General features: G+C 52.3%; 1 protein-coding gene across 2 annotated transcripts in view; it reads right to left on the bottom strand.

Moving 5' to 3' along the window:
• MAN1C1 (mannosidase alpha class 1C member 1) overlaps positions 1–1,674 on the bottom strand; it is a 141,340-nt gene extending 139,666 nt beyond the window's left edge. For both annotated transcript variants that reach the window (XM_086716084.1, XM_025934927.2), the window contains exon 1: positions 79–1,674. In XM_086716084.1, coding sequence (XP_086572210.1) covers positions 79–618 — 540 coding nt within the window. In that variant the 5' untranslated portion in view covers positions 619–1,674. The remainder of the gene's footprint in view (positions 1–78) is intronic.
• Between the last annotated feature and the right edge of the window lie 20,852 nt (positions 1,675–22,526).

Genomic DNA, 22,526 nt, shown 5'->3' with positions numbered 1-22,526 from the left:
GACCAGAAGTGACTGGGGCCAGGGGAAACGGATGGAAGCACAGAGAATCTTCCTTTTCCGAAGAAGGGGAGTCCTTACCTCCTTGATTTTCTCCCGCTGGGCTCGAACTAGGCTCTGGGGCTCCTTACTCTCATCCGCCCTAGTCCCCAGGACCGGGTGCCGGAGGCGGCTCTGGAACGCGAGGAAGTCAAAGCTAAACGGAATGCTCGGCTCCTGGGGTCTGAGGGCCGCGCTGCCGCTGCTCCGGGCCGCCGTGGCCATTTCGCGCGTCCCGGTGGGGTGGGTGCGCCGCAGCCACCCTTTCCGGCGCCGGGCATTGGCTTGGCTGCTGGCGTCTTCCTCACCCGGGGCTGGCACGGCGGGGGCCGGGTTGGGAGGCGACTCCTGCTCGCGGGCCAGGGGGTGGCCGGCGACTTCGGCCACCACCTCCAGGCCGGGCTGCTGGGTCCGGGGGGCCAGGAAGAGGCGCTTGAGGCGAGAGGAGTTGGGCAGCAGGAAAAGCGCCCCGAAGCACAGGGTGACGAGGCCCGAGAGGAAGAGAAGGAAGAGGAACTTCTGCGGCAGCCGCAGCCCCCACGGGGAGGCCGGGACGAAGACGGGCACTTTCCTCATGAGCATCGTGGCCTGGCGCGGGGTTGGGGCCGGTCAGCTCCGGCCGGGCCCCCCCACCCCGAGGCCCTCGGAGGGCAGGTACTGGCCGGCAGGGGGTTTGGCGCGGGGAGGTCGTCGAGGGGCGCCGCCCGGGGTGGGGGTCCCTGAGAGTTTCGCCGCTTCGGGGGCCGCCCCTGAAGTTCAGGGAGTTTGGGGGCGCGTCCCCCCGCGCCGAGGAGGGGGCGCAAGGGCCTCGGCGGGGCCCGGGCGCGCCGGGCGTCACGGCTCGGGGCCCGGGCCCGCAGGGGTCGGCCGCGCGCCACAGCCTTCGCTCCGGCCGCCGCGGAGCCCCTCCTCGCAGCGGCCGGAGCCCGCGGGGCCCGCTCCTTCCCGCGCTGCGGCCGCCGCCGGGGCCGTCACATGCCGTCCTCGGCGCCCAGGCTGTCCGCGCGGAGGGGTGCCCGCAGGCCTCGTCCCCGCGCCGCGCCGCCCGCAGCCCCTCGGCCCAAAGTTTCAGCCTCAGAAGCAGTTTCCAGAAGGGGCCGGCTCAGGGGGCGAGGCGGTGGCGGGGCTGGCGTGTCAGCGCCGCTGAGAGAGCGCGCCGACCCGGCCGGGTCGTGACAGCTCCCGGTTCGGCTATCGGGACACGTCCACAACTTTGCTCCGCCGCGGAGCGGACGCCGGGCAGCGGGAGCGGGCACTTCTGAGCCCCCAGGGCAGAGGGCTTCCTGGGCCCCCGGGAGCAGAGGGACGCCCGAGCCGCGCGGTCCGGCGCCGGGCGCAGTCCGCCGTCCGCGACCAGCCGCGGCGGGGCGGCTGCAGCTGCGCCCGGGAGTGCGGACTCCCGCCCCGCCAACTCGCTGGGGCTCGGCGACCCGCTGGGATCACCTGTTCCCGGCCCCCGCCTGCCCCGCGGAGCGCGCAGCCCCGGTTGCACCTCTCCCGCTGCAGCTGGCGTCCTCGCAGCGGCCGCTCCAGACGGGCCGCTGCCTCCGCAGGCTGAGCCGCCGCCGCCGCCGCCGCCGAGCCTGCGCCCCACACGCGCGCACACCCGCCCGGACGCCTCCGCCGCCGCCGCAGCTCGGGCTTTCACTGAGACAGCGCCCGCGGCCCCGCCTCCCTCCGGGCCACGCCCTCGGGCCACGCCCACTGCGCGCGCCCCGCGGTCCACCTCCGCCGCGGCGCCGCAGCCAGGCCAATGGCCTCGCGTCTGGGGGTAGGGAGCGCGGGGCCTAAGCGCGGGTGGGGAGAGGCGAAGGGACTCCAGGCCACGCCCCCTCCCTCAAGTGGCCAGCGCCGCGCACACTCCCCCCATCCCACCAGCACCAATGGTCCAGCTGCGCGGAGTTGGCGCGGGCGGGGGTGGAGAGCGGAGCGAGGTCATTGGCTGTCTCGGAGGGATCCCCGCTGGGCTGCAGTCGCCCATTGGTTAGTGGCCAGCGTTCGCTGGACTGGGGGCGACCGAGACCCCCCCCCCTTGCCGCCCCCGCCCGCGCCGCTCCTGTTGTTGGTCTGAGGGTGGGGGCCGGAGACCCGGCCAGGCTGAAGAGCTCTGGCCGTCATTCGGTAGCAGCTTTCCCTCCTCGGTGCCAGTCCAGGATTGACAGGGAGCTGAGGGCCTGCCCAGGGGTCCCCAAAGCTCCCGCAGGAGCCCTGGTGGTGCTGCTGTGGCAGGCTCTGAGGAAGGGGTGGCCGGGGCCAAGCCGGGGAGCTGTGGCCGCGGTGGGGCCAGCCTAAGGCAGCGTTTCCACTGCCCTCCCCCGCAGACCACTGCTCTGCCTTCCTTTTCCCAGAGCCCCAAGGGCTGGGGCCCCTAGCTGGGGAGGGAGACATGCGATGGGAGCGCAGAGGAGAACCCTGGTCGTGTGTAGAGACCACACATATCATGTGACATGCGAACCTAGATGCCTGCGTGTGTTTATGTGCACATGTGTGCTCCTACGCATAAATACATATGCACTCAGGGATTGCCTATGAGTATTCGCACACAAGCACACATTTAATTTAGGTATGAATACCAAGTGATTATACCAGAGCAAAGATAGACATCCATACATATTAGTACTAATATTGACGTGTGCACACACATATCCACTGACTCACAGCAGGCAGGCCCCAAACCATGCACCTGTACACGCTGCCAGGCATATATTCCCAGACACGTGTGTCTCGACCCGAGGGCCCTCACACCTTCCTCCTTGGACTTGAGTCTCTCTGTGCTTTCCTTCCTGTTAAACTCAACCCAGGGCAAAGCAACATTGTGCTGTGTGGGTCTTTCATGCAAAACACTTTATAGAGACAAATAACAGCAGAGGGAGAGACAAATTAAGAGGTGTAATAGGCAAGAGGGAAAATATCTGCTTTCAGCTGCAATTTAAAATGAAATGCAGCATTGACGAGACAGAAAATACTGCAGGGAGGCCTTTACTGATGGAAGAAGCGGCCCAGGCGGGCTCTCACCTCGTAAATCTTGCTTCTTCCCTGAGGCCTGCTAGGATGGGCCACTGAGGCTCAGACATCCTTCTACCTCGGGCAGGCCACTGACAGCAGACCCTCCCCTGATATTTAAATACCCTCGGCATTTAAATTTCTTTCCATTGAAAGTAAAAGACTGCTCTGGGTAACAGGTGCATATATGTTGGTCACTGGAGATGAATAGTCCCCCCAACCCAAATGCCACAAATTATACCTAGATTAAATGTAAAATTCTAATTCGGATGTTTCAATCCCTCATGAGTTTGACTGGCAGGAGTCAGCTCCCTGGAACCAGCTGTGAGCATCAGAGACAAACATGTGATCCACTTAGCTTCAGGAGCCCAGACACCTGGCCTGGCCTGTTCCCATTTCCAGTGCCCAAGCATCCCCTCACTGGGTCCCATCTCGGGAAGAAGCGGGCTTGTCTTTGGAGAACCAGGAGCTCAGCGTTGAGAGTGTAAGGGGAATCACTGTTCAGTCCCCTGAGGAGGTAGAATCCAGGGGCAGGCGGTGGGGGGGGGGGGGGGGAGGGGGGACGGGTCAGGGGAAGCAAGGCTGTCTTAGGAGGGTATGTCTGTTTGAACTGGATACTCAGTGGGATTGCGATAACCTGGTTCCACCTCTCACACGTTGGTGGGCCAGGGTAGAAAGTGGGGCTGCAACAAAACCAGCACATTCCACAGATCCAGGGTACAAAACCCAGGGCACAGAGAGGACCACTCCATCTCAGATTGATGTCGTGTTGGTGGTTACACTGAGTTGGTGACCTTTTACACTCTCCCTAGAGAGCTCACTGAAACCCTGCAGGTCCCCATCCCAGCCTCCGTGGACCTCACACACATCATGACTCTTTCGTCATTTCGTCACTCGGTTCTGCTATTGATACGTTGTTGCACGGCAGATACTTCCTCACGACAGGGGCCATGGCTTGTTCACCTCTCTAACTGCCCTAGGTCTTAATTACAATGCCTTGCACGTGTGTGCTGTGTTTGTTGAGTAACCAATGGATAAATGAGTGAGTGGATGCCCATTCCACAGAGGACGAAACTGAGCCTCGGGGAAGGGAATAATAATGAACTAACATTCTCTGTATTCTCAATGCATATTACTTCACTTACTTTTCAGAACACGCTTAGGTGGTGCATTTTATTGCTAGCCTCATTTTATAGATAAGAAGACTAAGGCTAGAGAGAGTTAAGATAGGTTAACAAGTATCTTTCTCAGTTTAATGTTGAAACTCAAATGGGGCTGGTAACAGAGCTAAATAGCCCTTTAAAGAATCCATTCTGACAACAAACATTTATTGAAATTAGATGCTAGGTATTTCACTAGTCTCGGGTTGGACACGAAGATGAACAAAGCATGGTTCCTGTCATTCCGTAAAGAACTATTTCTTGAACACCTACAATTACCAGGGACGGAGGGGCTGGAGAAAATAGCCGTGAATAAGGTAGGTGTGAAGCCTATCTTCAGGAAGCTTCTTGTCTAAAAGGCAACAGGGACCAATCCAGCCCGTCAGGAAGGGAGCCACGGGGAACTGGTCTATGTGCTTCATATCTCATTCTATCAGGCCCTCGTGACGACTCTCTCTGAAGTAGGCCTTGAGATCCCAGTTTAGCAGATAGACAAACCAAGGCTCAGGCGTGCGACATGACTTGTCCAGAGTCACACAGGGAGTGATTTGCAAATATAAGAGAAAACCAGATTCATGTGCTCCCAGAATCTATGCTCCTTGTGTTAATAATATTAATAATAACTAAGATCAATGGGGCATTTGCTATGTGCCAAGCTCTTATAAAAGCATGTTATAGAAGCTCACTTATTTGATCCTTACACCCATCCCATGAGACATTTTACAGAAGAGGAAACAAAAGCACCTAGATGTTAAGGAATGTGCCCAATGTTCCACATCTGGCAAGTGGCAGAGGGGGGGATTTGGTCCAATCAGTCAGGCTCCACAGCCCTTTATGTCTTTCAAAGTCTACTGCTTCCTATCTTATAACGCCATGAGATCAGGTGCTGTAAGGGGTCAGGGCAGAGGACAGGCTTGTTGGGAGGGTTGTATGAGCTCATTCAGTCATTCAACATGTGCATATAAAGTGCCTACTATGTTCCAGGCAATATACAAAGCCTTAGGGATGTAATGGTGAGCCAAAATAGACACGTTGTTTCCACCCGTGGTGCTTATAGTCTCACGGGGAAGAAGGGTTTCAACAAACAAGCAATGCCCAAATCCGGATGTGGGCTGAGAGGGGAGCGAGAAAAGAGAGAAATGCTGCTGTAGGAATGTGGAATAATGTAGACCTAGACTGAGGTTGGATGAGAAGTGGTCAGGGAAGACTTCCCCCAAGGCCGAATGGCGCTACCGAAGCCAAAAGGGATAGTGAGAACACAAGGCTGAGGGGACGACATGTGCAAAGGCCCTGGGGTGGAGGGAACAGAAAAAGTCTGTTCTTTTGAGAACAGAAAAAGTCTGAAGTAGAGAGAGTGATGGGGAAAGACAGGAAGTGTCGCTGAATGATTCAGGGCAGGAGTGGGAATGTGTGTAGGCGTAGGTGGGTGGGTGGATTCAGATTAACATTTTAAAAAGGCTACTCTAGCTGCAGTGTGGGCAACAGAATGGAAGGCAGGAGCGAACAAAATGGGAGCGTTTCAGAGGATATTGCAATAGTCTATGTGCCTTAGCCTGGGGAAGTGGGAGTCACCAGGACGGCAGGGTCCAAATTACATTTCGGATCCAAAATTGATAGGACTCAGTGAATACTTGAAATAGGACGTTGATCCAGAGGGAGACATTGGCACTGATTCCCAGGTCTCTAACTTGCCCTGGAGTTGGGGGGGGGGGAGCATTTGCTGAGATGGGAGCAGTGAACCAAGCTCTGAGGGATTTCCCTTCTGTTCATCAAGAAGGTGCTGGGCGGGTGGTGCAGAATTTGAATCTCAAGTGGTCATTAGTCCCATTTAGAATCGAAGCCTAGAGATAAAACCACATTGCAGCCAAGAGATAATCATCAGGCAGGTTCCTTAATGGCCTCCAGATAAATTGAACCCTGGGCAGGAGAGACACTGATGACTGGGGGCCTGCCCAGTGAGAGCACACCCCATCAGTCTCGAGATAAAAGGCCCTACAGCTGGGCTCACTCCAGCCGGCTACGGGACTTAGTCAATACTTCGCTGTGCAGTGGTGGCTGATTTCAGAGTCACAGAGCCCTGAACACCTGCCCTCATGGATCTTAAAAGAAAGTCACGGGGGTTTCCTTTCACCTCTTCTTACCTGAGTCCCCCAGCCCTGCATCAGAGGTCAGCCAGGAGCAAGAATTCTCAACTGGGAGCAATTTTGCTCCCAGGGAACATTTGGCAAAGTCTGGAGATAATTTTGGCTGTCACAGTTGGGGGAGGAGGGCTCCTGGCATCTAGTGGTAGAGGTCAAGGATGCTAGTAAACATCTTACAATGCAGAGGGCAGCCCCTTACCACAAAGAATTGTCCAGCCACAAATGTCAACAGTGTCAAGGGTGAGAAACCCTGTAATGCCAAGGCTTTGAAGTCAGAGAGACCTGGCTTTGCCACACATTGACCGCTTGAGCGTGGGCAGCCCATCTGATCTCTCTGAGGCTCGCTTTCTCCATCTGTCAAAGGGGTGGCGGGGGAGCAATCAGTAGTAATACATACCTCAGGAAGATGATGTGAGAATTAAATGAGATAGGTGACTATAAAGAAGCAAATGTTGGGTTCATCTTCCAAAGGAGCAGGAGCTGAGCTGAACTTATTCTTGATTTACCTCCCAAACCTAAGTCCTCAGTGTGCTGGAGAAGGGAAAGCAGAGTGGTGAGAACAAGAACCCTGGAATCAGAGTACCAGTTTTGAGTCTGGACTCAGTCTCCTACCAGCATTGAGACCTTGGGCAGATTGCCCACCTCTTGAAGCCCCAGTTTCCTCATCTGTGAAATGGACGTGATCACAGTACCCACCACATATGGTGGATATGAGGACTACAGGAGCTAATCTTTGTAAATGTCTGAGCACAGAGTCTGGCACACAGTGAGCGCTTGATCAGTGTGAACCAATGCTGTAAAAGACAAAAAGAATCGTGATGCCTCATTTCCTGATGGCGAAGCCAGCTAGCAACCCAAACTGAAACTCTGTAACAAAGTTTCCAGGGACTGTAGCAACTTCCAGCACTTTGTCCCTGGACTCTATGAGAATTCTCCTTTGTCAAGTGAAGATTGAATTAGACATGGATTTTCATTTCAGAAGATGAAAGTTCTATTGTGCTGAGCGTGACTCAGGAAGCCCCTCCTCTCTAGGAGTCTCTAGATCCAGCAGATCAGTGGTAGAATGTTGCAGATGTGGAATCTAAGGATCAAAGCATGTAAGTAACTTGTAGTTGGAGGCAGATACCAGCTGAGGCAGGCATAGTAAGTGATCAGGGTTCTCCTCACTCCTGTAATCCAGGGTTATACTTACCTTATTATCATTGTGGGGATTCAATGAAATAATCCACATTAATGCCTTAGCAGTGTGCCGGGCATATAGCAGGAACCAAATGTTAGTTATTATTTATGGTACTGGCACTTTTTAAAGAGCATGTAAAATAAATAACTTTGAATCACATAAAAGTACATTTCCAAAAGCTTACATCAAGCCCCATAGAGCTAGAAATGAAATATTATCCTTAAAATGTAACCCTGGCATAATTTAGTCATCTGGTTCCACTTGCCAATATTAGGGAGTTTTTGTTGGTTGGTTGGTTTGTTTGTTTGTTTGTCTTCTAGTGTCCATGGGTTATTGAGGCTCCAGATTCTAGGCAGGATCTCAAAGTATCTGCTCCTATGGTGTTAGGATGGTAGGAAGGGAAGTATCCTTAAACATTATCCATTATGCCATTCAGGTGTTTTCTAGAACCAGGTCAATAAGCCAGAGTGGCAAAAGAATTGTGGTTACAGCCTTGAATCTCCTCGAATCCCAGTCCTGCCTCTTGATGACTGTGTAACTTGGGCAGGCCACCTCATCTAGCTCAGCCTCAATATCCTTGGCTGCAACATAGCTATGATGTTACTGCCAAACCCAGTCCCAGTTAAACGTCTGTATTATTAAAAGAAACAGGAAATAGCACGTTTAGGATTCACGGTTGATAGAAAGGGAAGGCTGGGGTTTGAAGACAGAATCCCACCAGTTATCTTACTTGTCCCGAGTCCTTGCTCTGCCATTTGAGTAGGTGACCCGAGCAGATTACTCACCTCTCTGAACCAATTTCTTCACCCAGAAACGAGACCCATAATACCCTATATGAGATAACCAGTTGCCAAGCACTCTGTTAGTAAGAAAGCAAGAGACACGTTTGTTGTGGCTACGGTCCCTTTTCAGAAAGAGTTTGCATCATTCCACAAATATTTATTGAACCTCAACCATAATTTAAAGGCTTTGCGATTCCCTCTATTTCTTATTCTGTTCCGTTCTACTTTTTCTGTTATTCTATTATCTGTATTAAAACAAAATTAAAAAGCTGACAGAAATCAAGTTAGTTATGTGTTCTATTTGCCAAATGTTTCTGGATCTGTGCCTTTGGGGCACATGGTAGGATTGTCCCACCCCTTTTGGGTGGAATGGAGCCACGTGACTAATTCTGGCCAATGAGCTGTCAGCAGAAACGGGCGGTGTCTCTTCCAGGCCAGAGCATTTAATGGCCAGAGCCGTATCCTCCAGAGCTAAACCTTTCCCCGTAGCAAGGTGACTTACAGGGCTCGAGATGGCAGCTGCTCCGTCAGCCAGAGTTCCTGCATGATTCTGGTGAGCAGAACCTTCTGTATATCTGCACTGGCGGCTCTGGCATGGAACTTAGATGACAAATTAATATGTGTTCTGTCGAGCCACTGAGACCACAGGGCTTTAAAAAAGGTTTTCAACTTTAAAAGAGTTTTAAGGCGAAATTAACTGTAACAATATATTTGACTTAATCCAATATATCTAAAATATTATCATTTATGTTATTAATAAGTTAGGTGGTAAGTTACATTCTTTTTTATATAGCAAGTCTTCATGGGCTGGTGTGTGTTACATTACAGCACATTTCCAGTGTGCCCTAAGCCCCTTGTGCCTAGTGGCTCCTAGAGCGGACAGCACAGCTCTAATGGCTGGTGACCCTCACTTTGAAGCATACTATTCTAAGGCATCCTGAATAAACAAACCTTGATTCTAGTCCAGAGGATCTTTTGAAAAGGAAGTTCGGGGGCGCCTGGGTGGCGCAGTCGGTTAAGCGTCCGACTTCAGCCAGGTCACGATCTCGCGGTCCGTGAGTTCGAGCCCCGCGTCGGGCTCTGGGCTGATGGCTCGGAGCCTGGAGCCTGTTTCCGATTCTGTGTCTCCCTCTCTCTCTGCCCCTCCCCCGTTCATGCTCTGTCTCTCTCTGTCCCCAAAATAAATAAACGTTGAAAAAAAAAATTAAAAAAAAAAAAAAAGAAAAGAAAAGGAAGTTCGGTGTTTCATAAGATAGGCTGTGGCTAGATCTCTGGTACATTTTTCCTCATTTAGTGTGCACTGGGGCTGTTCTCCCTGCATCATTATGACTCCCTGCCATTCCCCTCCCTCTAGCTAATTCACTCGCCTGTACTCTCCCTTGAAGAAAAAAAGAAAGAGAGAAGTGGGGGGGGGGGGTCGTTTTCAAGTGCCCAGCTTGACGGTAAAGGGAAAACTTGACTATTTACAATGTTCTCAGTACCCACAGTATTCCAGGAGTAGAGATTCACTAAGCCCCAGGTGGGGGTGGGGGAACAGTCAAGGCACTTTCTTCTCCAGGGTATGTGAACCGTAGGCTTCAGGATCGTGAGGGAGGGGAGACAGAGGCGGGAGATGGGTGGACTAAGGCAATAGAACTTGATCTCATATCCTGGGGTAGGGAGACTTCCTTTTGACTTTGGATTTGGCTTGGAACTTATACGCCAGGATCAAGGGTTGCAGGTCGGTGTTAATTGCCTTTTTATTAATTTGTTATTATATGCATGTGCTATGGTTGCTGGAAAATATGCTTTTTCAATTTACCAATATGTCAAAAGCATTTTTCCATGAAATGAAATATTCTTCTCCCTCATCATTCTGACAGCCGGATAGTATTTTTTAAATGGGTATGCTGTAATTTATTTACCCAATCTGCCATCGCTGGACATTAAGGTCATTTCCGATTGTTAATTGCATTTGACAATAGCTTAGTGCTCTCATAGTGGCTCGGCTCCTGCAGAAGGCACAGAGGACACGTGCAGACAGAGGAAGGCATGGTCACCCCAAGGTGTCCTTCTGGCAAACTGGGGTTTTACCACAGAACAGGCCGACTTCTGTGGGTGGTGGGGAGGGCACGGCCTTCTCGGGGCACTGCTGGGAGAGCTGTGTAAGATGAAAAGAGCGTTGGATACCGAGGGTTGTGGGAGGTACCATGTCCTGCCACTTACTAGCTCTGTGGACGTCATCGCTGAGCCTCAGTTCCCTCATTGGGAAAGCCAGGGTAATAACTGGCCTCTTGGTACTGTTGTCAAGATTACATTAGGCTGACTATGAATTCTGGTTAAATAAGACAGATTGAGCACACGCACGCGTGCACACACACACACACACACACCTCTGCTCCCTCCTGACGCTCCACTAACATGAAGGCAAAGGGATTTTTTTTTTAAAGACGTAAAACCACGAGGATAATTAGCACAGAAGAGATAACATTAACAAAATTTGGAAGGCGGAAAAGCAGATCGGTGGGTTGTAACCTAGAGGCACCAAGAACCCTCCGCCCTAAACTGCCAATGGGGAAAGCTGGAAGAAGCCCTACTTATGCTGTAGAACCCCCCAGAAGGCTCAGTGGTTCCCTACAGAGGCCAAGGTAAGGAGGAGCTAAGGACAGCAGAGCGGTCCCTTCTCTTCCTCGCCTTCCCCTGCACCAGTTACTGCTTCTGGATAGAAAACCGGGCTCAGGGCCTAAGGACAGATGGGGGGAAAGGCTGTCACTCCCATGGGCACGTGCAGCCCACTCTGTGCCAGGCCCTGGGTGCCCGTGGCGGAGGAGGATGAAGAAAATTCTCTCCTGGGAGAGAGACTCTGCGGGACCAAGCAGACAGGCCAGCCTTCCCTGGCGAGTCAGAGATAAAGAGCAAAGAGGACTGGGACAGGGGGCCTAGCGGGCTGCCCCAACTGCCCACGTTAAGGCGGGGGCTCCGAGGCCCAGGAGGAAGGACTTTGGCCCAAACCTATACTCTTAAGCCTGTCCCTGTCCCCAGCCCCAGCTCTCTCTGTGCTTCCCCTTCACTGGGGCAGACAGCAGCCTCCTCCAGGCCCTTTCCAGATGCTTTCTCTTCAGCCTGCCGCTCAGATCAGTGCAGGAAGTATCCCGGCCGGCCAGTAGCTGGGCCCAGGATCCGCACTTTGGGTCCGTCTCACCCGTCCATCAGGTCACTCCCCACCCTCCTGGCAGCACTGCCCCCACCCCTTCCAGGAAATCACCACTGAATGCTTTTCTCAGAAACTCCTACTCCCAATCGGAGGTCACAGAAAGCACTAGCTGATAAGGCTCCAACCCTCCCAGAGGCAGATGCACTTTCTAACGGCCTGAAAAGAAACACGCTTCCCAGAGATCAAAGGATTGTAGCTCTAATGGTGGAAACCTAGGCAATGGGGGCGATAGGGTAGACAAAGGAGCCGTGGTCAAACTGTACCGTAGATGCTCATGCTCACGTCAAATGATCAAATGGGCTATGGGGAATACAGAGGGAAAGGTGTTCCCCCACCTGTCTGCCTGCTCGCCTAGAGCCAAATGCCTCTGGCCGAGGCAGAGCAGGCTCCCACTCCCACGAGATGCGGCAAGGCATATGGGGGCTACGATACAGCAAATAAAAACACAGGAAGGCCAGTTACATTTGGGGTTTTCTTTTTAATTTTTGTTTAACGTTTATTTATTTTTGAGACACAGAGAGAGACAGAGCACGAGCAGGAGAAAGGCAGAGAGAGAGGGAGACACAGAATCTGCAGCAGGCTCCAGGCTCTGAGCTGGCGGCCCAGAGCCCGATGCGGGGCTCGAACCCACGAACCGGGAGATCATGACCTGAGCCAAAGTTGGTGTTTAACCAACTGAGCCACCCAGGCGCCCTGACATTTGAATTTCAGATAAGCAACAAATAACTTGCCTTTTTTCAAAGTTTATTTATTTGAGTAATCTCTACACCCAACGTGGGGGTCGAACTCATGACCCCTGAGATCAAGAGCCACACACTCCTGCAGCTGAGCCAGCCAGACACCCGTAACAAATAAATTCTACCCTAAGTATGCCCATGCAATATATACTAACAGATTCTTCACTAATTTGTGTGTAATTCAAATGTAATGGGGCTTCCTATATTTTTTCTGGCAACTCTACCTGCCCCCAGCACAGGGTCCGGCACATAGTAGGTCCTCAGTAAAGAAGGGGTTTGTTTGAGCTTTGAGACGGATGGGAAATCACAATGTCATATCTCACTGACTCAGAGTGGACTTTCTAATTACTGGAAGTGAGCTTTAGTTACCAAATGCAACTGTTATTTAAAAAAAATTTTTTTTTAATGTTTATTTATTTTTGAGAGAGGCAGAAAGAGGATGTGAGTGGGTTAGTGGCAGAGAGAGAGGGAGACACAGAATCCGAAGCAGGCTCCAGGCTCCAAGCCATCAGCACGGAGCCCGACATGGGGCTCGAACTCACAAGCTGTGGGGTCATGACGTGAGCCAAAGTCGGATGCTCAACCGACTGAGCCACCCATGCGCCCCAAATGCAACTGTTATTTTAACCAAAAGGAACCAGAAAGTCATGGATCTACCTGACTGTCATCAGGAGTCAAGGAAGGACAAACTGCCTTTGACAGAGGAAGTTTACAGGTGGAGAAGAAAACTAAGGCCATTTCTTCCTTGTACCCCATTGGTTCCAGCCCATTGCATTCATTATTCGTTCAACAAATATTTCTTGCATACCCCTCCTGTGCACCAGGCACTGCTCAATAAACCAATGTAATTCTACGATGATCTTTTTCTTGCTCCCATTTGATTGAAGAGGGAAAGTGAAGGCTAGAGCAGTTAGTTGATTTGCCCAAGGTGACACAGAAGATAGGCGGTGAATCTGGGATGAACACCCAATGTATCTGACACCCAAGCCCTTGTTCCCTCCCCTTTATGCCTCTGGAGGGGTAGGAGGCATGAGGAAGAGGGGCCCCAAGAGTAGCAGGAACTGGTCAGGTAAAGCCCACGCAGATGGCCAGCTGTCCCCTAGCCATCACCCAGCATTACAATGTTATCTCCTAAGCATCTCTGAGCCACCCCCTTTGCTCCCCTTTAATTACTACCCCTCTCCCCCAGCCCAACAACAGGTGGGTCAGGCTGGCTCTCCTCTCCGGTCTGTTCTCCCCACGGCAGGCAGGGGGATCCACATGAAAGGTACATGCGAATATGTCACCTTTCTGCCTAACTTCCTATTACTCCCTTTGCCTGCATCAGTCAGCATTTGGCTGTCTGGTGCCGCATCACCAATCACTCCAAGTTGTGGGGCCTTAAAACCACCACGGTTTATTATCTCTCATGATTCTTGGGCTTGGCTGGGCTCAGCCGTGTGGTTCTTCTGGGACTGACATCATCTAGAGGTGTGACTGGGCTGGGCCTCCGAGATGCTTGCTCACATCTGGTGACTGATGCTGGCTGTTGCCTGGGAGTTCAACTGGTGCTGTGGACCAGAGGCCACATGTGGTCTCTCCATATGGCCTGGGATTCACCCAGCATGCCAGCTGGAGTGTCTCAAAAGTGAGCCTTCCAGGGGCACCCGGGTGGCTCGGTTGTTCAAGCGTCCAACTTCGCCTCAGGTCACGATCTCACCGTTCGTGAGTTCGAGCCCCGCATCTAGCTCTGTGCTGACAGCTCAGAGCCTGGAGCCTGCTTCCGATTCTGTGTCTCCCTCTCTTTCTGCTCCTCCCCTGCTCACACTCTGTCTCTCTGTCTCTCTCTCTCAAAAATAAAAATAAAAACATTTAATAAATTAATACATAAATAAATAATAAATAAAATAAAAGTGAGCATTCCAGAAGGTAAAAAGCAGAAACATTCACATCCACCACAGCCAGTCTCAGCTTCTGACCACAGAAATCGCTCCGGTTCATTTAAGCCAAGAGGAGCTTAACACAGGGGGCAGGGGCCGACAACGCTGTCGGGAGGGCTGGAGAGGCCGGCTCTAGGCTGAGCTTCCAGAAACGATCCCCAGATCGACACCGCAGCCTCTGCTCTGATCAACGAGCTGGGGAATCAGGAGGCTGGCACCAGCACTGCTGACCCCAGGGGCTGAACTCTGCCCTGATCCCCTCCCCAAGAAAGTGGGTGCCCCAAGCTCTTCTACGATCGCAAATGAGCGTCTAGGGCGCTGAGTTCTCTGCAACAGCTGCTGCAGAAAAAATAAATCCCTCCTAAGTTTCCTTGCCTGCGATTCAGAGACAGGCCCCTGCCTTACAGCGTTAATGTCCACGGTATGTCTGAGTGATAGAACCTAAATCACATCGGGGGGCTTGGCTTCAGAAGCCCAGCTCCTCGGTCTCTCTAGGACAGGAAGGCTGTACCACAAACGATGCTGAGCAAGCCAAGCTACAGTATCTCTACCATCCCAACTCTCTCAGTCCCTAGTAATCGCTCTGCCTCCTCTTGCCACAGCGTCTTCATACATGCTCTTCTCTCCTGCCCACAATTCTCTTTCCTCTCCTCTCCTTCTCCTCTTCCTTCAGATCTCAGTCAGATCTTCTCTGACTTTCCCATTATTTCAGATCTCCGTTTTATGGATGAGGAAACTGAGGTCCAACGAGGCTAAGTAATTTGCCCAAAGGCACACAGCCCGTGAACAGGGCAGCTGGAGCCTGAACCCAGGCAGCCTGACTCCAGAGTCTGATCTTAACAGCTGCAGGATGTTAGGCAAAGACCAGTGAACCTGTGTTAAAAGGCCAGGGGCAAGGCATAAAGCCCGCCCCCCGCCTCCGCCCCCACCTACAGACAAACAAGGGTGACGCTTCAGCAAATGTTGACAAGCCCAGAAAAGTGCGAGTGACAGGCAGCGCAGGTGGGAGGTCTCAGGACAAGGTCGAATGCCGTGGAGCTTGGCCCCAGCTCCCAGAGGACATCAGTAGGCTGAGTTTCAAATACAGCTGAGCTAGAGGAGTCCACAGGCCCCTGACATTGCTACCCAGAGAGCACAGAGCAATTCATAGTGTGTATCGAGGGAGGAAGGCATCTCATGTCTCTCCCAAGAGGGATTATCAATTTCGCTGGCAAAACCCACAATCACAGTGAACAAAGTATGCTCAGTTCTCATAACTTTAACAGGGAGAATTTTGTAGAGCAAAGAGACAGCTGTTAAGGAGAGAGAACCATCATAAATGAAGGGCTTAGGGTATCGTTGGTGCCCCTGCCTGCCTCCCCTTGGCTACCAGGGACCAGTGAAGGGAGCCCAGGAGTCCAGAGGACCACGCTTGATTTTTTTTTTTTTTTAATGTAATACGTCTTCAGCCCATAAGCAGAAAATGGGCTGGCTTGCCTTCCCTAGGTGTGGGAATTCTTGGGGTAAAAGAATGGCCATTCCCTCTTCCCCAGGCCACCACAACTCAAGTCTCTCTAAAGTCAGCAGATACTCAGCGAAGGAAAAAGACAAGACCAGGAAACCTTGGTTAGCAAACCTGTTCTGCCTCTTACCTGCTCTATGACTTTGGACAAGAACCTTCTCCTCTCTGAACCTATTTCTTTGTCCATAAAATGAGGGCATTGGATAAGAACAAAGGATTTAAACTTTGTTTCTTAGCAGGAAAACCCTTTGTTCAAAAACAAAATCTTACATCGTCTTGTCCTCTAGTTGAATAGGGATGTAGGGACTCAGAGACGAGACCACTTACAACCCCCACTTCTGTGAAGCCCATGTCCTCGAGTGGCTTTCCACTCTTAGGATGTCTTAGGACGCTTCAAGCCCTGCCATTTTGGAAATCCATGTGAAGTTTGTGGGGACAATGGATTTCTCTTGTGAAAGAAAAGTTTCCTAATGCTGTGACTGGCTTACCCTGTGACTTTGCCCACTCTGGACCTTGGCCTTCCCATCTGGAAGCTGAAAGTTTTGGGTTCAGTGGTCGCTGCAGTCCCTTTCAGTTTTGACAACCCAGAACACCACCTGGTAAGCTTATGGGAAAATAAGACGCACAGTGGGGAGGAGTGTATAAGGGGAAGAGGTCAGGGACAGCAAAAATAAGTGGGACAACCCAAGGGGCAGCTCAGGGAGAACTGAAGTTTGTAAGAGGTAATGAGTCCTGAGTCAGAACTCAGTAAAAGTGGTGTGGCCACAGTTTCTATTTCAGGAAGAACAGAACCAGGAGTTAAGACAGTGTGTGTGAAATGTAATTTGTGGGATGATAGATGGAAGGTTGGGTGGGTGGGTGGGTGGGCAGAGGGTGGATGGCTGGTCGGCTGGCTGGATAGTAGACAGATAGGTAGACAAAGGAATGGGTGGGGAATGTTCAGTAGACTATTTGGGTGGAGGGTGTGCGTGCATACATTTGGCAGATGAGACAGGTGCATATATTCAGGTAGGTAGAAGGCAGGTGAGGAGATGGGATCTGTGAGTGGGCATGTGGACTCCCGGGTAGTTGGATGGGTGGGTGGGTTTTCTTTTCTTTTTTTTAATGTTTATTTATTTTTGAGAGAGACAGAGACAGAATGCGAGTGGGTTGGGGCAGAGAGAGAGGGAGACACAGAATCCCAAGCAGGCTCCAGGCTCCGAGCTGTCAGCACAGAGCCCGACGTGGGGCTCGAACTCACGAGCGGCGAGATCACGACCTGAGCCGAAGTTGGACGCCCAACCGACTGAGCCACCCAGGCGCCCCGGTGGGTTTTCTAATGTAAAAAGAGTTGGGGGATAAAATTTGATTGGTTTGTTCCATTTTCTTGGCCATTTACCCCATTTCATCTTCCATACTCCCAATGAGTCAAAGACACCTGAAAGGTTTACAGTGAGTTTCTCAATGTGTGGAAATTGTACACGTGGTCGTGCATAAAATTATTTTATGTAGCTATACAATAATCTCAGAAGAAATCCAGACACAGCTTGAAGTAACACTGAATCACGAAGCAAGAGAGATATTCCCTTTGCAGCCTCTTTCTGATGATCACGTCAAGGAGAAAGGCCCACCTGTTGCTACTGTGTCTTCGGGACCTTGCTGATACTTTGATCTCCCTTTTTAACAAGAGAAGGTAGACTTTGGAATCAGAGCCTCAAGCAGGCGACGCAACGGAACGGTATTTCATTTTCCTTAGGTTTCACTTTCCTGTCACTTTGTATATTTGGTACAAATTAGGTTGGTGTTACAAAGGGCTTCCCTTTTAAGTGAATGTATACGAGCAAAGTGAAACTATCACGCGAACAGTACTGATCCCCGGGACGAGAGATGCCGGATGTGGCACAGTTCCTGAAAATTGTGAGCGGTGTGCAGAAGTATGAGCTGGTCATGTCGTTCCAGGCTTAGTGTTTGCTCCAGATCCTTCGTGAGGGGACCCCTGCCCGGCCCACCCCCACCCAGTCTCTACGGTATCCCTTCCCCTTCCCCACTCTGGTCCAGTCCCACAAAATTTCTTTACTTTCTCCCAACTTGCCGGGTGTTCTCTCGCCTTCAGGCTTTTGAACCTGTCCTTGCTTCCCTCTGCCCGGAACTCACTCCTCCTCACCCTCGCTTGGAGAATTCTCAGGTCTTGGTCAGATGTGGCCTCGTGCGGGAAACCTCCCAGCAGGGTTGTATGCTGTCCCCACTGTAACCGTCACGTCACCCAGCCTGCAGCGGAGAAACTGCCTGGCTCGCTGCCTACTGGAAGGGGAGCTGGCTGAGGACAGGGACTCTCCAGGTCACCACTCACTTATTTGTTCCTTTGTTTTACTGAGCGCTTACCCAAGGGCCAGGCACTGCTCAAGCAAATACAGCAGTGAACGGGACAGAAAAAGGCCCTGTCCTCATTCTAGAGAGGGGAGTTGGACAAATATAAATAATTATTTTTAAAAACCGTATCAATTATGTCTACAACTTCAGGTTGTCATAAGTCCCTGCAGTAAATTAGAACAGAATTAGGGAATTTTAATAAAAGAGCAGGGGGGCACCTGGGTGGCTCAGTTGGTTAAGTGTCTGACTCTTGGTTTGATCTCACGGTTGGTGGGATCGAGCCCCGTGTTGGGTTCTGCACTGACAGCCCAGAGCCTGCTTGGGATTCTCAATGTCTGTCTGTCTCTGTCTCTGTCTCTGCCTCTCTCAAAATAAGCAAACATTTAAAAAAGAAAGAGGGGGGGGCGCCTGGGTGGCGCAGTCGGTTAAGCGTCCGACTTCAGCCAGGTCACGATCTCGCGGTCCAGGAGTTCGAGCCCCGCGTCAGGCTCTGGGCTGATGGCTGGGAGCCTGGAGCTTGTTTCCGATTCTGTGTCTCCCTCTCTCTCTGCCCCTCCCCCGTTCATGCTCCATCTCTCTCTGTCCCAAAAATAAATAAACGTTGAAAAAAAAAAATTAAAAAAAAAAAAAAAGAAAGAAAGAGGGGGGCACCTTAGCGGCTCAGTTGGTTAAGCAGCAGACTCTTGATTTTCAGCTCAGGTCGTGATCTTGCAGTTTGTGAGATCGAACCCCACAGAGGGTCCACGCTGACTGTGCGGAGCCTGCTTCTGATTCTCTCTCTCTCTCTGCCCCTCCCTGACTCGGGCTGGCTCTCTCTCAAAATAAATAAAAACTTTTAAAAAATGTTTCAAAGAGAGAGAGAGAGAGAGGAACAGCGATGGGGACAGTGGCTGCTATTTTCGATTGGGGTCAAGAAATTCCTCTCTGAGGAGGTGACATTTCTACAGAAACCTGAAGGGAGTGAGGGGAAGAGGGACAGTGGCAAGGGGGAAGACCATGAGGTACAAACAAGCTTGGCGTGTTCAAGGGAACATCTAAGGGGCCGGGGTAGCGGGAGCAGTGTAAGTTTCCAGGAAGCTGCAAGCCTGGGCTGCGGCCCACACTCTGGGACTCGGGGAGGAGGCTCCCCTAGGAAGGATACCGCCCTGGGCAAACAGAAGGGGAGGATGCCTTCTTCGCCTGCCTGCCAGCCTACCCTGAGCCCTGCCGGGGAGACCGCCAACATTTGCAGAGGTACTTCCTGTTAACATTTACCTTGGCTGAATGTTTATTAATCGGGTCTATTAATAGACTTTTTTTTTTTTTTCCCCTTCCTAAGGAATAACTCCTGGAAGAAGCACTCTTCCCCCCGTGATCCTCTGCCTTGCATAATTTTTCAGGTCTGTAAATTGCTTTTCCATCCCTTACTTATTGATCTGTTCATTTATTTATCCATATGGCATGCATACAATTTATCGAACAGGGAACAAGACAGACTCAGCTCCTACCCTCATGAGGCGTGTATCTTGGCGGAGAGCCGGCTTGGCTGGACCCAGTAGATGCCAGGCAAGCCCACCAGGAGCAGCGAACGTCAGCTTTAGCAGATAGCGGTGTTCCTGGGTGCCGAGACCTTCGAGGCTCTCCCAGAGTCCTTGGGGTGCGGCTCACGTCCAGACATCCTTTGATGTTATTTCTTATTACTTAGAGAAATTGCGTGTCCCCTCCTTCCTCTTAGCCCAACAGCGTGGGGTTGGTCCTTTCTCCTGGAGTTGGTCGCACGTCCAGCCCCCCTGGCTGCGGCTGGCCTCTCTCTGCTGAACACTGACCATGTTGAGGACCCATGCCAAGGAAGTTCAGAGTTCAGGGGGCTGTGGACACTCCACCATTTCTCTTCCTCTCTGTTCCTCCCAGGAGATCTCTACCTACACCCAGCGGTGCTAAGGCTTTGTGTCCACGCCCCCCTGCATGGCAACTTTAGTGGAAGCAGAGAGGAAACAAGTACCCTAAATTATTATGAGTGTGACCAAATTATTGTTATGCGGTCAATTATTGGTGTCAAATTATTATGACCACGCACCATGGGAGTAACTTAGGACTTGGACTAGGGGTGTCCCAGGCTGGGTTCTCTGGAGGCAGAGGCTCAGCCGGAGGTGAGCATGTAGGTGCTTATCAGGGAGGGTTCTGAGATCAACGCCTGTGGAAGGGAGGGGCAGGAAACCGGGTGGGGGGAACGGGGAGACCCCCAGTACTGGCCCAAGAACCTCAGTTGACCCTAGGGGAGCACTGGAGTGAGAAGAGCCCTTCAGAGTTGTCCTGAGTTGGCTGGGATGGCTGGAAGGAGTTCTCGGATTCTGAGCCTTCGGTCATCGCTCAGTCACCGGATGCAGGGAAGCCCGGAATGAGTGCAGGCTGAAGGGTGCAGGCTGTCTGCGGGCAACACTCCAGACCCAGGGCACCGAGTCTTGGGCTGAAGGGGGATCTGCAGGGTGCATCTTATGTCCACCACAAGGAGCTTCAGGAAGACTTCCTGGAGGAACAGGCATTTTGCCTTGGGGATGTAGGGACGAGCAAGGAAAGAACAGTGGTTCAGGCAGAGGGGGCGGTAGGTAAAAACCTAAGGGCGAGATGGGAAACGGTGCTCTCAGGAGCTGCATAATCCAGGAGGAAGGCAGCTGGGTCCCTTTGAAGATGAAGAAACAACCTCACTGAGGCCAGTGGACTCACCCCAAATAAGGTTACAACAAACGATAGAGCCTGGATTAGAACCAGAGCTGTGCATTCCGAATCCAGAGCCCTCCTGTACCCCACTCTCGATCTGGATGCCAGTCCTTGTCACTCTTCTCTTTGAGATGGCCGCTGTCATTCTCTGTTCTCTCCTCTGTGCCCTTGTGCCTGGTCCCTGCAGCTCTGCCCAGCGAGACACTGACGTCCCCTCTAGCTCCAGCAGACTCTGCCATTCGAAGAGATCCTGGCTCCCGCTTGGGTTAGGTTTTAGGTCAAGGGTTGGTTTGTTGTTTGGACATTTGAGATCAGTCTGTGGCCACGGTCACGGTTTGGCCAAGGACAGAGGGCAGGACTGAAATTAGGGCTGAATAATGATTGAATTTCTGGCCAGACCCAAGATTTAGTTGGGGGCCAGGTTTAGAGCTTAATTTATAGTAAGGACTCAGCTTGGAACCAGAGTCAGGGAATGGTCTGGAATTGGGTCAGAGCTCAGGCCGGAACTGGGGTCAAAGAACAGGCTGGAAAAAAGGTCAGGGCTCAGTTTTAGAATGAGGCCAGGGGCCCAGTCTGGAACCAGGAGCAGGGCTCAGTCTGGGACTATGATCAGGGCTTAGCACGGAAGTGGGGGCAAGGCTCAGTCTAGGGGCAGGTTTGGGTCTTAGCCTGGAAACAGAGCCAGGGTTAAGCCTTGGGCCTGGGGCTCGGGGACGTGAATCTGCGTCTGAGACTGGATTGAAGACTGTCAGGCCTCTGGCTTCCCAGCCCCTCAGGTCTGGAGCCTGAGCCCTGCCCAGGGTGGGAGTAGGCAGGAAACACTCTGTGAGGACAGACACACCCTGCCGTGAGCCCAGCTGAGGCTCCCTGCACTGCAGCAGTGTTGCGCTCCAGACACACACACACACACACACACACACACACACACACACACGTGGGAAGGACGGATCCAGGTATGAGACCCTTGGGAATGCTGTGGCACTGCTAAGGTCTGGTGTCTGCAGGGAATGGTCTGCACAGATCAGATGGGGCCCCAGGGAAATCAAACTTAGCTCCCAGGAAGGCACAAAGGTGGCTGCAGCGAGCAGGAGGGGGCTCTGGCTGCACTCCCCACAGCTTGACTCTCATGAGAGCCCAGTGCCACCAGCCTACAGAAATCTGGGCCCCTGCGCCAACTGCCCACCGGGAGTCCCCTAGGACAGGCCCTGCCTAGACCCCTGGGAGGAGGATCACCAGGTGTAGAATAAAGAGCCCTGGACTGGATACTGGGCTCTCAGCAGAGACATAGCATGAGCAAGGGAGGGGCAGAGAGAGAGGGGGAGACATAGAATCTGAGGCAGGCTCCAGGCTCTGAGCTGTCAGCATAGAGCCTGCTGCGGAGCTCGGGCTCACCAAATTCGTGATCATGACCTGAGTTGAAGTCGGATGCTTGACCGACTGAGCCACCCAAGCGTCCCGGGAATAAAATAAATCAAGAAGGGTGAGGATTTGATAAATAAGGAGACTGACAATCAAAGAGGAAGGGACTGATCCTGGGTCACATAGCCCAGTGAGGCAGTGTGGGGACCAGGACCCAGGCCTGCTACAGCACCAAAACCCTTCTCTTGCCAACCTGGCCTCTTTTGTCTCTGAGACTGACCAATACCCTGCTCGTGTCCCAGCCCCTGCAGGTTCCTAGGGAAAGGCAGTACCAGAGAGGGAATGGGCAGGGGACAGGACAGACACCCTGCCCGGGTGCCCCTTTTCACCCAGGGACTCCTCCCAAAGAAGCCTGTGGGAGAGGCACCGAGAACATCACGCGTTATTATGGAAATAAGAAAAGAAACTC

This window comes from Puma concolor, chromosome C1, assembly GCF_028749965.1.
Source record: "Puma concolor isolate L17-30 chromosome C1, mPumCon1.1.hap2, whole genome shotgun sequence".
Classification (NCBI taxonomy): Eukaryota; Metazoa; Chordata; class Mammalia; order Carnivora; family Felidae; genus Puma; species Puma concolor.
The sequence above is the reverse complement of the archived record's forward strand: the minus strand, read 5'-3'. Positions and strand labels throughout refer to the sequence as shown.